This window comes from Rhinoderma darwinii (assembly GCF_050947455.1).
Source record: "Rhinoderma darwinii isolate aRhiDar2 chromosome 1 unlocalized genomic scaffold, aRhiDar2.hap1 SUPER_1_unloc_13, whole genome shotgun sequence".
NCBI lineage: Eukaryota > Metazoa > Chordata > Amphibia > Anura > Rhinodermatidae > Rhinoderma > Rhinoderma darwinii.
Genome location: NW_027461649.1, coordinates 326,186 through 341,311, shown reverse-complemented (window position 1 = coordinate 341,311; position 15,126 = coordinate 326,186). Strand labels below are relative to the sequence as shown.

The window sequence follows — 15,126 nt, the reverse complement described above, 5'->3', positions numbered from 1 at the left end:
CCATTTGGCCTACTGAAGCTTTTCTGGTGCTAAGTCATGTATGCAGAAGCCCCTGAGGCACCAGTACAGTTGAAACCCCCGAGAAGTGACCCCATTTTAAAAACGACACCCCTTAAGACTAGAGGTGTAGTGAGCATTTTGACCCCACAGGTACTGTGTAAAAGATAATGCGCAGCAGATGGTGCAGAGTGAGATTTGCAATTTTATATATATATATATATATGGCATGTCAGTGTCCGATGTAGTGTGCCCAGCATGCGCCACCGGAGATATACACCCCATAAGATGTAATGTGGGTTCTCCTGGGTACGGCAATACCCTACATGTGGCTGTTATCAGCTGCCTGGGCACACAGCAGGGCTCAGAAGGGAAAGACGAGGGGGGATAAGCTGTGCGGAGTGCATCAGGGTAAGTAAAACTGGGGTAGATTAAAAATCAAGGGATGTATGATCAATTTTAAAACAATCTTTTATACAGAGCTCTGGTTTTTCAGGACACGTGTCACATTGATATATTGTGTCCCTCCTTATCGCCCTCTTATAGCAGACTCTGCACCCCTTTTGACTCTTTCCCTTTCCACCGGTTTTGGAACTTCTCCTGGAAAGTGTTGCCCTGGTACGATGTGTGTGGGCCCGCTTCCAGAAGTACTGGGTGCCCCCCCTTCCTGGTCCCTAAAGATTAGTTTCTTGATAACCACCTCTTGAAATTCCAGGAAAGTTCCCGTCTGGCCTGTACATCGACGTAGCACGTAACGCATTGTACAATGCCATCTGTATGATGTGCCCGGCCAGCTTCTTATACCACACCGCATGGCGCTGTAGGGCTTCAGGACTTGATTTGACAAGTCCATCCCTCCCAAGTACCTACTGTAGTCCAGGATGCAGTCTGGTTTGGGGGTGGCCTTTCCTTCATGTATCCTAAATCTGTAGGTATACCCTGATTCACTCTCGCAGCTCATACATCTTCACGCCATACCTTGCCCTCTTATCCGGCAGGTACTCGCGGAATTGAACCCTCCCTTTAAAATGTACCAGGGACTCATCAATAGAAATACAATTCTCGGGGGTGAATGCTGGGAAAACCGGGCACTGGCACGGTCTAATAGGGGTCTCCGTTTATACAAACGGTCAAAACTGGGGTCATCTCGGGGTGGGCACGGCTCATTATCAGTATAATGTAAGAAGCAAAGTATTGCCTAATTTATTTATTTTTTTAGGTTCCAGTTCAGTTCTGAAGTTGCTTTGAGGGGCCCATATATTAGAAACCCCCATCAAACACCCCATTTTAGAAACTAGACCCCTCAAAGTATTCACAACAGCATTTAGAAAGTTTATGAACCCTTTAGGTGTTTCACAGGAATTTAGAGCAAAGTAGAGGTGAAATTTACATATTTATTTTTGTCAGAAAATCCTTTTTATGCAATTTTTTTTCTATAACACAAAAGGTTTTACCAGAGAAACGCAACTCAAAATGTATTGCCCAGATTCTGCAGTTTTGAGAAATATCCCACATGTGGCCCTAGTGCGGTAATGTACTGAAGCACCGGCCTCCGAAGCAAAGGAAGACCTAGTGGATTTTGAGGCCTCTTTTTTATTAGGCACCATGTCCGGTTTGAAGAGGTCTTGTGGTGCCAAAACAGTGGAAACCCCCCAAAAGTGACCCCAATTTTGAAACTAGACCCCTTGAGGAATTCATTGTAGTTTTCTTGGGGTGCATGCGGCTTTTTGATCAGTTTTTATTCTATTTTTAGGTGGCGTGGTGACTAAAAACAGCAATTCTACTATTGTTTTGTTATTCTATTTTTTTTACAGCGTTCACCGTGCGCTATAAATGACATTCACTTTATTCTGCGGGGCGATACGATTACGGCGATACCGGATGTTTATAGTTTTTTTTATGTATTATGGCGTTTGCACAATAAAATACGTTTTGGAAAAAATCATTCCCTTTTTGTGTTACCTTATTCTAAGAGCCAGAACTTCTTTATTTTTCCATCAATAAAGCCGTGCGAGGACTTATTTTTTGCGTAACGAACTGTAGTTTCGATCAGGACCATTTTTCGGTACATGCGACTTTTTGATCTCTTTTTCTTCAATTTTTTGCGAGGTGAAGTGACCAAACAATTGTGATTGTGGTACGGTCTATTATTATTTTATTTTACGGCGTTCACCGTGCGGGATAAATAACGAAATCATTTTGTAGTTCAGGCCGTTACGGACGCGGCGATACCAATTATGTATAGTTTGTTTGTTTATATATTTTTATTAATAATAAATGACTGATAAGGGAAAAGGGGGGATTTTTACTTTTAATACTTTTTAAAACTTTTATTTTCTTATTTTTACACATCTTTTTTTAACTATTTTTTAACTTTATTACTTTGTCCCACTAGGGGACTTGAGGGCAGGAGGCCCTGATCGCAATTCTAATACACTGCACTACATGCGTAGTGCAGTGTATTAGAACTGTCAGCTACTCACTGACAGCAAGCATAGTGGGTCCTGACGTTGTCAGGAACCACTAGGCTTCCGTCTATGGCATAGCCGGACGCCATTGTTTGGTGTCCGGTTGCCATAGTCACCATCGCCGGCCGCTATCGTGTAGCAGGCCGGCGATGGCGGATTAACCCCTAAGAAGCCGCGATCGCTATTGAACGCGGCTTCTGAGGGGTTAATCGGCGGGGAAGCTTCGCGATCGGTCCCGGCACATTGAGCAGTGATAGTCTGCTGTCGGAAACAGCAGCTATCACAGCTCATGAACGCGCCCCGCGTGAACGGCGCCGTGTTTACTCCATGACCTACTATTAGGTCACTGAGCACGAACGCTACAGTTAGCATGACCTAATAGTAGGTCATGGAGCGTTAAGGCGTTAAAGAACTGCAACAGTGTGTATATATGTATGTGTATATATGTATGTATGTGTATGTGTGTGTATGTATGTGGATATATGTATGTGTGTGTATGTATGTGTATATATGTATGTATGTGTGTGTATATATGTATGTGTATGTATGTATGTGTGTGTGTGTGTGTGTGTATATATGTATGTGTGTATGTATGTGTATATATGTGTATGTATGTATGTGTATGTATGTGTATGTATGTATGTGTATATATGTATGTGTGCATGTATGTGTGTATGTATGTGTATATATGTATGTGTGTATGTATGTGTATATATGTATGTGTGTATGTATGTGTATATATGTATGTGTGTATATATATATGTGTATATATTTATATATATATATAACATACGCACACACACACATAAATAACGGGTAAATCTATTTTAAAAAATTACAAAATTGTTTATTTTTCAATTTTTTTTGTGATTTTTCTGCTCATAATAAAATTGTAAAATATGGAATTAATTAAACTAATCTAGAAAATGAAAGCCTCATAAGTCTTGTAAAAATCAAAGTTAAAATAGTTGTGATATTCAAAGCGGTTGCAAAGTTATTATCGTCTAAAGAAGTGCAAATCAGAAACGGAAAATGTGACCTGGACGCAGGGGCATCAATGACCCCTGGTCATGAAAGGGTTAATTATGTACCGAAAATACAATTGACAAAATCTACAATCAATATATATATAAAGTATTTTTCGGACTATAAGGCGCAGTTTTTAGCAAGAATAAATCTTGCTAACAAGTCCCTGCGTGTTATAGTCGGCAGTGCCGGGCCCCCTGACCGCTCCTTACTTAACCCCTTCCCGACCCGTGATGTGCCAGCACATCATCAGGCGGGGGAGGGGATGATGTATGGAGCGGGCTCACGCGCTGAGCCTGCCCCATACACTGCAGGTGTCAGCTTCTGACACGCTGCACTACCGGCTAGGAACAGAGATGGCGCTGTTTAACTAGTTAAATACTGTGGTCAATAGCGACCGCAGCATTTATATTGGTTTTCCTACGAAGGACATTTATGACATATCCACAGGTGTAATATCTCTAGAACGGGGCCCCCTAAGCCCCATTCCATCTTACCCGGCTCCGCGGTCTTCCGGCCACTTCACTTCCTGGTTACATGTTCGAGGTACGCAAACAGCGTAACTCTCTGAGCTACGCAGTTTCCGCAACTCCCATAGAACTGAATAGTAGTTACGGCTACAGAGTAGCACGCTACGCTGCTTCTATAACGGACATTCACTACTATGGGAGTTCCGGAAACAGCGTAGCTCAGCGAGTTACGCTGTTTCCGTAACTCATCCATGTATTGCAGTGTATTGTACCAGCGATCTAATGATCACTGGTTCAAGTCCCCTAGGGGAACTAATAAAATGTGTGTAAAAAAAAATAATCTAAAGTTAAAAAAAAACATTTCCCATTTTCCCCAAGCACAATGTAAAAATAAAAAAATAATAATAAAATTGGTATCGCTGCATCTGTAAAAGTCCGGAACTATTACAACATGGCATTATTTGACTCACACAGTGAACGGTGTAAAAATGTTTTATTTAAAACCCCCGACTGTCTGTATTCTTCTACCATATTACGTTATAAATGGCCGCTCTGTTGTAACGGTTCACTGGGATACGCTTCTTGTGATGTCATCTAGAATGTGGGCAGATTCTATTTCTCTGAGCGTGACGTCCTCTAGAGAATCTGAGCGTGATGTCATGTGAAGGGCGGGGCCTGTGATCTGCATGTGTTCCGTTTGCACATAATGGCCCTCAGGTTGTGACATCATCAAGTTTATAAATTGGGGTCACACATTGACCGCGGTGTCAGTTTCTCTTGCTGGCTCTCATCATGGACGTGTCTCATATGAAGAAGAGGAGGATGGTGATGTTTCCAATGATGAGTGTTGTAGAGAAGATGGAGGTTGGCGGACGCCAATTTCCGGAGGACGTGGAGATGGAGGAGGAGGATGAGAAGATGGAGGCTGGCGGACGCCAGTTTCCAGAGGACGTGGAGATGGAGGAGGAGGATGAGAAGATGGAGGCTGGCGGACGCCAGTTTCCAGAGGACGTGGAGATGGAGGATGGGAAGATGGAGGTTGGCGGACGCCAATTTCCAGCTCCTGATGTGGAGATGGACGACCTTTCGGGGGCTACGGTTAACATCAGGGCCTCCAACCCCCGAAAGAGAAAGTGGCCATTTTAGTAACATCTGCCACTTGGGGCCCATTTACCATCAGGGCCTCCAACCCCCGGGAGAGATAGCGGCCATCTTATTTCCATCTGCCGCTCGGGGCCCATTTACCATCTTTAGGTGAGGTAAGTGCCGTCCACTGATGATCTTCTCACCTCACGACTCTTCTACAGCCGCCTGGACACTGAATTTCTGATTTGTTTTGCAGTTGTCACCCCAATATTGTGGTCTTTACCACCTAAACCATCAGAAATTCCCATGAAGACTCCTCCAGTGATGAGCAGACGTGAGATCCGGTAAGTCTGACGTCTTCCGCTCGTCTTCATCTTCTCCTTGTGGTGAAGGTTTTGTGAATTTTTTTGCTTATTTGTATTTTTTCCTTTTCTAGGATCCGACTTTGAAAAATATGAAAAACGTTTCCGGTTTCTTCTGATCCAGGATCGAGCTGTGTAAGGGTGGACTGGCGGCCATATCCACGGGTGAAGAAGGACCCTCCCCCTCTTCATCTCACCGATCATCGCATGTTAAAGGGCCGGAGCCACAGAAAACCGCACAGAAATTCTACCAGATTCTATAATAAACAGATTTATTTTTACCATTTTTAGTGTTTTCATTTCTAGATTGGGGAATTTATCCAGGGAACCTGTGTTCTATGGGGGTCCGAAGGTTATAGGTGTAATACTCTGCAGAATATATCACTCTGTATCTGTCAGGAGGTGGAGAGGACAGAGCAATGTTCTGCAGATCTGTAGAGAGGTCAGTGGTGTAATAATCTGCAGAATATATCACACTGTATCTGTCAGTAGAGGACAGAGCAATGTTCTGCAGATCTCTAGACAGGTCAGTGGTGTAATAATCTGCAGAATATATCACTCTGTATCTGTCAGGAGGTGGAGAGGACAGAGCAATGTTCTGCAGATCTCTAGAGAGGTCAGTGGTGTAATACTCTGCAGAATATATCACTCTGTATCTGTCAGGAGGTGGAGAGGACAGAGCAATGTTCTGCAGATCTGTAGAAAGGTCAGTGGTGTAATAATCTGCAGAATATATCACTCTGTATCTGTCAGTAGAGGACAGAGCAATGTTCTGCAGATCTGTAGAGAGGTCAGTGGTGTAATAATCTGCAGAATATATCACTCTGTATCTGTCAGGAGGTGGAGAGGACAGAGCAATGTTCTGCAGATCTGTAGAGAGGTCAGTGGTGTAATAATCTGCAGAATATATCACTCTGTATCTGTCAGGAGGTAGAGGAGCGATGTTCTGCAGATCTGTAGAGAGGTCAGTGGTGTAATAATCTGCAGAATATATCACTATGTATCTGTCAGTAGAGGACAGAGCAATGTTCTGCAGATCTGTAGACAGGTCAGTGGTGTAATAATCTGCAGAATATATCACTATGTATCTGTCAGGAGGTGGAGAGGACAGAGCAATGTTCTGCAGATCTGTAGAGAGGTCAGTGGTGTAATAATCTGCAGAATATATCACTATGTATCTGTCAGTAGAGGACAGAGCAATGTTCTGCAGATATCTAGACAGGTCAGTGGTGTAATAATCTGCAGAATATATCACTATGTATCTGTCAGTAGAGGACAGAGCAATGTTCTGCAGATCTGTAGACAGGTCAGTGGTGTAATAATCTGCAGAATATATCACTCTGTATCTGTCAGTAGAGGACAGAGCAATGTTCTGCAGATCTGTAGAGAGGTCAGTGGTGTAATACTCTGCAGAATATATCACTATGTATCTGTCAGTAGAGGACAGAGCAATGTTCTGCAGATCTCTAGAGAGGTCAGTGGTGTAATAATCTGCAGAATATATCACTATGTATCTGTCAGTAGAGGACAGAGCAATGTTCTGCAGATCTGTAGAGAGGTCAGTGGTGTAATAATCTGCAGAATATATCACTCTGTATCTGTCAGTAGAGGACAGAGCAATGTTCTGCAGATCTGTAGAGAGGTCAGTGGTGTAATAATCTGCAGAATATATCACTCTGTATCTGTCAGTAGAGGACAGAGCAATGTTCTGCAGATCTGTAGAGAGGTCAGTGGTGTAATAATCTGCAGAATATATCACTCTGTATCTGTCAGTAGAGGACAGAGCAATGTTCTGCAGATCTGTAGACAGGTCAGTGGTGTAATAATCTGCAGAATATATCACTCTGTATCTGTCAGGAGGTGGAGAGGACAGAGCAATGTTCTGCAGATCTGTAGAGAGGTCAGTGGTGTAATAATCTGCAGAATATATCACTCTGTATCTGTCAGTAGAGGACAGAGCAATGTTCTGCAGATCTGTAGAGAGGTCAGTGGTGTAATACTCTGCAGAATATATCACTATGTATCTGTCAGTAGAGGACAGAGCAATGTTCTGCAGATCTCTAGAGAGGTCAGTGGTGTAATAATCTGCAGAATATATCACTCTGTATCTGTCAGGAGGTGGAGAGGACAGAGCAATGTTCTGCAGATCTGTAGAGAGGTCAGTGGTGTAATAATCTGCAGAATATATCACTATGTATCTGTCAGTAGAGGACAGAGCAATGTTCTGCAGATCTGTAGAGAGGTCAGTGGTGTAATAATCTGCAGAATATATCACTATGTATCTGTCAGTAGAGGACAGAGCAATGTTCTGCAGATCTGTAGAGAGGTCAGTGGTGTAATAATCTGCAGAATATATCACTCTGTATCTATCAGTAGAGGACAGAGCAATGTTCTGCAGATCTGTAGAGAGGTCAGTGGTGTAATAATCTGCAGAATATATCACTCTGTATCTGTCAGGAGGTGGAGAGGACAGAGCAATGTTCTGCAGGTCTCTAGAGAGGTCAGTGGTGTAATAATCTGCAGAATATATCACTCTGTATCTGTCAGGAGGTGGAGAGGACAGAGCAATGTTCTGCAGATCTGTAGAGAGGTCAGTGGTGTAATAATCTGCAGAATATATCACTCTGTATCTGTCTGGAGGCTTTTTGGAATTTTTCTTGAAAATATAAACAATTGCTGGTAAATTTATACATTTTCTAACGACATAAAACAGAAGGACAGATAAAGTAATGCCAACAAGGGACAATATATTACCCCCCCCCCATAAAAAGTGGGGGTGAAATGTCCGAATGTTTCTCTTATTCTGCAGATATAATTTTATTCCTTTATTTCACTAACACAGCAGATGATAACAGAGAATCACAGCTCAATATTTATTACCCCGATTCTGCAGTGTTTAGTGATATGACATATGTGGCCCTAGTGTGCCATGTGACTTATTGGACTCTTTGCGGAGCAACTCACGCGGCGGCAGAAACGGGAGAACAAATATGAAAGACCCCCAGTTTGTGCAAAGTGAAATTGAGCTGGGCAGCATAAAGCAGCCGTCAGCTGAGTGGACCCCCCTATAAGAGCAGGGGGCCCCGGCATTTGCCCGATTCGACCATGTGTGGACGCTGGCCCTGGTCTGTGTCCTGAGAACGTAGATGCAGTTGACACCGGGACATGCCAGCGGCCGATCGGGACACCACCTGGAATCTGGGAGTGTTCGGAGGTATGGAGACCCTCCCCAAATGACCCCATTTTGGATTCTACACCCCTCAGGGCGAGCATTTAGGGCTGCAGTGAGCATTTTGACACCACAGGTGTTACATCGATTGTATTAGAATTGAGCAGTGGAAATAAAGTCGTTTTAGCTCAAAATTTATTTATATTTAAAAAGAAAGAAACGATAACAAGGAGTACATCAGGGTATATGTAATATGTGAGGAGTATATCAGGGTATATGTAATATGTGAGGAGTATATCAGGGTATATGTAATATGTGAGGAGTACATCAGGGTATATGTAATATGTGAGGAGTACATCAGGGTATATGTAATCTGTGAGGAGTACAGCAGGATATATGTAATATGTGAGGAGTACATCAGGGTATATGTAATCTGTGAGGAGTACATCAGGGTATATGTAATCTATGAGGAGTACATCAGGGTATATGTAATATGTGAGGAGTACATCAGGGTATATGTAATCTGTGAGGAGTACATCAGGGTATATGTAATATGTGAGGAGTACATCAGGGTATATGTAATCTGTGAGGAGTACATCAGGGTATATGTAATATGTGAGGAGTACATCAGGATATATGTAATCTGTGAGGAGTACATCAGGGTATATGTAATCTGTGAGGAGTACATCAGGGTATATGTAATCTGTGAGGAGTACATCAGGGTATATGTAATCTGTGAGGAGTACATCAGGGTATATGTAATCTGTGAGGAGTACATCAGGGTATATGTAATATGTGAGGAGTACATCAGGGTATATGTAATATGGGAGGAGTACATCAGGGTATATGTAATATGTGAGGAGTACATCAGGGTATATGTAATATGTGAGGAGTACATCAGGGTATATGTAATATGTGAGGAGTACATCAGGGTATATGTAATATGTGAGGAGTACATCAGGGTATATGTAAGCTGTGAGGAGTACATCAGGGTATATGTAATATGTGAGGAGCACATCAGGGTATATGTAATATGTGAGGAGTATATCAGGGAATATGTAATCTGTGAGGAGTACATCAGGATATATGTAATATGTGAGGAATACATCAGGGTATATGTAATATGTGAGGAGTACATCAGGATATATGTAATATGTGAGGAATACATCAGGGTATATGTAATATGTGAGGAGTACATCAGGATATATGTAATCTGTGAGGAGTACATCAGGGTATATGTAATATGTGAGGAGTACATCAGGATATATGTAAAATGGGAGGAGTACATTAGGGTATATGTTATCTGTGAGGAGTACTTTAGGGTATATGTAATCTGTGAGGAGTACATCAGTGTATATGTAATATATGAGGAGTACATCAGGGTATATGTAATATGTGAGGAGTACATCAGGGTATATGTAATATGTGAGGAGTACATCAGGGTATATGTAATCTGTGAGGAGTACATCAGGGTATATGTAATATGTGAGGAGTACATCAGGGTATATGTAATCTGTGAGGAGTACATCAGGATATATGTAATATGTGAGGAGTACGATGTGAGGAGCACATCAGGGTATATGTAATATGTAAGGAGTACATCAGGGTATATGTAAGATGTGAGGAGTACATCAGGATATATGTAATATGTGAGGAGTACATCAGGATATATGTAATATGTGAGGAGCACATCAGGGTATATGTAATCTGTGAGGAGTACATCAGGTTATATGTAATATGTGAGGAGTACATCAGGATATATGTAATATGTGAGGAGTACATCAGGGTATATGTAATCTGTGAGGAATACATCAGGGTATATGTAATATGTGAGGAGTACATCAGGGTATATGTAATATGTGAGGAGTACATCAGGGTATATGTAATCTGTGAGGAGTACATCAGGGTATATGTAATCTGTGAGGAGTACATCAGGGTATATGTAATATGTGAGGAGTACATCAGGGTATATGTAATATGTGAGGAGTACATCAGGGTATATGTAATATGGGAGGAGTACATCAGGGTATATGTAATATGTGAGGAGCACATCAGGGTATATGTAATATGTGAGGAGTATATCAGGGAATATGTAATCTGTGAGGAGTACATCAGGGTATATGTAATATGTGAGGAGTACATCAGGCTATATGTAAGATGTGAGGAGTATATCAGGGTATATGTAATATGTGAGGAGTACATTAGGGTATATGTAATCTGTGAGGAGTACATCAGGATATATGTAATCTGTGAGGAGTACATCAGGGTATATGTAATATGTGAGGAGTACATCAGGGTATATGTAATATGTGAGGAGCCCATCAGGCTATATGTAATCTGTGCTGAGTACATCAGGGTATATGTAAACTGGGCGGAGTACATCAGGATATGTAATCTGCGTAGTACATTAGGGTATATGTAATCTGAGCGGAGTACATCAGGGTATATGTAAACTGTGCGGAGTACATCAGGGTATATGTAAAATGGGCGGAGTACATCAGGATATATGTAATCTGTGAGGAGTACATCAGGGTATATGTAAACTGTGTGGAGTACATCAGGGTATATGTAAGCTGTGCGGAGTATATCAGGGTATATGTAATATGTGAGGAGTACATCAGGATATATGTTATCTATGAGGAGTACATCAGGGTATATGTAATCTGTGACGAGTACATCAGGGTATATGTAAACTGTGAGGAGTACATCAGGAGATATGTTATCTATGAGGATTACATCCGGGTATATGTAATCTGTGAAAAGTACATCAGGGTATTTGTAAATTGTGAGGAGTACATCAGGATATATGTAATCTGTGAGGAGTACATCAGGATATATGTAATCTGTGAGGAGTACATCAGGATATATGTAATACGTGAGGAGTACATCAGGGTATATGTAAGCTGGGTTGAGTACATCAGGGTATATGTAAGCCGTGAGGAGTACATCAGGGTATATGTAATCTGAGCGGAGTACATCAGGGTATATGTAAGCAGGACGGAGTACATCAGAGTATATGTAAACTGTGAGGAGTACATCAGGATATATGTAATCTGTGCTGAGTACATCAGGGTATATGTAAACTGGGCGGAGTACATCAGGATATGTAATCTGCGTAGTACATTAGAGTATATGTAATCTGAGCGGAGTACATCAGGGTATATGTAAGCTGGACAGAGTACATCAGGGTATATGTAAGCTGTGCGGAGTACATCAGGGTATATGTAAGATGGGCGGAGTACATCAGGATATATGTAATCTGTGAGGAGTACATCAGGGTATATGTAAACTGTGAGGAGTACATCAGGGTATATGTAAGCTGTGCGGAGTATATCAGGGTATATGTAGTATGTGAGGAGTACATCAGGGTAAATGTAATCTGTGACAAGTACATCAGGGTATATGTAAACTGTGAGGAGTACATCAGGATATATGTTATCTATGAGGATTACATCAGGGTATTTGTAAATTGTGAGGAGTACATCAGGGTATATGTAATCTGTGAGTAGTACATCAGGGTATATGTAATCTGTGAGGAGTACATCAGGGTATATGTAATCTGTGAGGAGTACATCAGGGTATATGTAAACTGTGAGGAGTACATCAGGATATATGTAATCTGTGAGGAGTACATCAGGATATATGTAATATGTGAGGAGTACATCAGGGTATATGTAAACTGGGTTGAGTACATCAGGGTATATATAAGCTGTGAGGAGTACATCAGGGTATATGTAAGCTGTGAGGAGTACATCAGGGTATATGTAAGGTGTGAGGAGTACATCAGGGTATATGTAATATGTGAGGAGTACATCAGGATATATGTAATCTGAGGAGTACATCAGGGTATATGTAATCTGTGAGGAGTACATCAGGGTATGTGTAATCTGTGAGGAGTACATCAGGGTATATGTAATCTGTTAGTAGTACATCAGGGTATATGTAAGATGTGAGGAGTACATCAGGGTATATGTAATATGTGAGGAGTACATCTGGGTATATGTAATCTGTGAGGAGTATATCAGGTTATATGTAAAATGTGAGGAGTACATCAGGGTATATGTAATATGTGAGGTGTACATCAGGGTATATGTAATCTGTGAGGAGTACATCAGGGTATATGTAATATGTGAGGAGTACATCAGGGTATATGTAATCTGTGAGGAGTACATCAGGGTATATGTAATCTGTGAGGGGTACATCAGGGTATATGTAATATGTGAGGGGTACATCAGGGTATATGTAATATGTGAGGAGTACATCAGGATATATGTAATATGTGAGGAGTACATCAGGATATATGTAATCTGTGAGTAGTACATCAGGGTATATGTAATCTGTGAGTAGTACATCAGGATATATGTAAAATGTGAGGAGAACATCAGGGTATATGTAATATGTGAGTAGTACATCAGTGTATATGTAATTTGTGTGGAGTACATCAGGGTATATGTAAGATGTGAGGAGTACATCAGGGTATATGTAATATGTGAGGAGTACATCAGGGTATATGTAATCTGTGAGGAGTACATCAGGGTATATGTAATATGTGAGGAGTACATCAGGGTATATGTAATCTGAGGAGTACATCAGGGTATATGTAATATGTGAGGAGTACATCAGAGTATATGTAATCAATGAGGAGTACATCAAGATATATGTAATCTGTGTGGAGTACATCAGGGTATATGTAATCTGTGAGGAGTACATCAGGGTATATGTAATCTGTGAGGAGTACATCAGTGTATATGTAATCTGTGAGGAGTACATCAGGGTTTATGTAATATGTGAGGAGTACATCAGGGTATATGTAAGGAGTACATCAGGATATATGCAATCTGTGAGGAGTACTTCAGGATATATGTAATCTGTGAGGAGTACATCAGGGTATATGTAAGCTGTGAGGAGTACATTAGGGTATATGTAAATTGTGAGGAGTACATCAGGGTATATGTAATCTGTGAGTAGTACATCAGGGTATATGTAATCTGTGAGGAGTACATCAGGATATATGTAATCTGTGTGGAGTACATCAGGGTATATGTAATCTGTGAGGAGTACATCAGGGTATATGTAATCTGTGAGGAGTACATCAGTGTATATGTAATCTGTGAGGAGTACATCAGGGTATATGTAATATGTGAGGAGTAAATCAGGGTATATGTAAGGAGTACATCAGGATATATGCAATCTGTGAGGAGTACATCAGGATATATGTAATCTGCGGAGTACATCAGGGTATATGTAATCTGTGAGGAGTACATCAGGGTATATGTAAATTGTGAGGAGTACATCAGGATATATGTAAGATGTGAGGAGAACATCAGGGTATATGTAATCTGTGAGGAGTACATCAGGGTATATGTAATCTGTGAGGAGTACATCAGGGTATATGTAATTTGTGTGGAGTACATCAGGGTATATGTAAGATGTGAGGAGTACATCAGGGTATATGTAATATGTGAGGAGTACATCAGGGTATATGTAATCTGTGAGGAGTACATCAGGGTATATGTAATATGTGAGGAGTACATCAGGGTATATGTAATCTGAGGAGTACATCAGGGTATATGTAATATGTGAGGAGTACATCAGAGTATATGTAATCAATGAGGAGTACATCAGGATATATGTAATCTGTGTGGAGTACATCAGGGTATATGTAATCTGTGAGGAGTACATCAGGGTATATGTAATCTGTGAGGAGTACATCAGTGTATATGTAATCTGTGAGGAGTACATCAGGGTATATGTAATATGTGAGGAGTACATCAGGGTATATGTAAGGAGTACATCAGGATATATGCAATCTGTGAGTAGTACATCAGGATATATGTAATCTGTGAGGAGTACATCAGGGTATATGTAAGCTGGGAGGAGTACATCAGGGTATATGTAAATTGTGAGGAGTACATCAGGGTATATGTAATCTGTGAGTAGTACATCAGGGTATATGTAATCTGTGAGGAGTACATCAGGGTATATGTAATCTGTGAGGAGTACATCAGGGTATATGTAAACTGTGAGGAGTACATCAGGATATATGTAATCTGTGAGGAGTACATCAGGATATATGTAATATGTGAGGAGTACATCAGGGTATATGTATTATGTGAGGAGTACATCAGGGTATATGTAATATGTGAGGAGTACATCAAGGTATATGTAATATGTGAGGAGTACATCAGGGTATATGTAATATGTGAGGAGTACATCAAGGTATATGTAATCTGTGAGGAGTACATCAGGATATATGTAATATGTGAGGAGTACATCAGGGTATATGTAATATGTGAGGAGTACATCAGTGTATATGTAATCTGTGAGGAGTACATCAGGGTATATGTAATATGTGAGGAGTACATCAGGGTATATGTAATCTGTGAGGAGTACATCAGGGTATATGTAATATGTGAGGAGTACATCAGGGTATATGTAATATGTGAGGAGTACATCAGGGTATATGTAAGCTGTGATGAGTACATCAGGGTATATGTAAATTGTGAGGAGTACATCAGGGTATATGTAATCTGTGAGTAGTACATCAG

At 41.0% G+C, this 15,126-nt stretch overlaps 1 protein-coding gene across 6 annotated transcripts in view; it reads left to right on the top strand.

Moving 5' to 3' along the window:
* Positions 1-15,126, top strand: part of LOC142669038 (oocyte zinc finger protein XlCOF7.1-like) — a 153,442-nt gene that overhangs the window by 49,805 nt on the left and 88,511 nt on the right. Inside the window, exons 7-8 of one of the 6 annotated variants that reach the window (XM_075847100.1) lie at positions 5,304-5,391; positions 5,484-5,673. The exons of the other annotated variants lie outside the window; for them this stretch is intronic. Coding sequence (XP_075703215.1) covers positions 5,304-5,391; positions 5,484-5,496 — 101 coding nt within the window. The 3' untranslated portion in view covers positions 5,497-5,673. Of the gene's footprint in view, positions 1-5,303; positions 5,392-5,483; positions 5,674-15,126 lie in introns of those variants that run through there. 6 annotated transcript variants of the gene reach the window in all.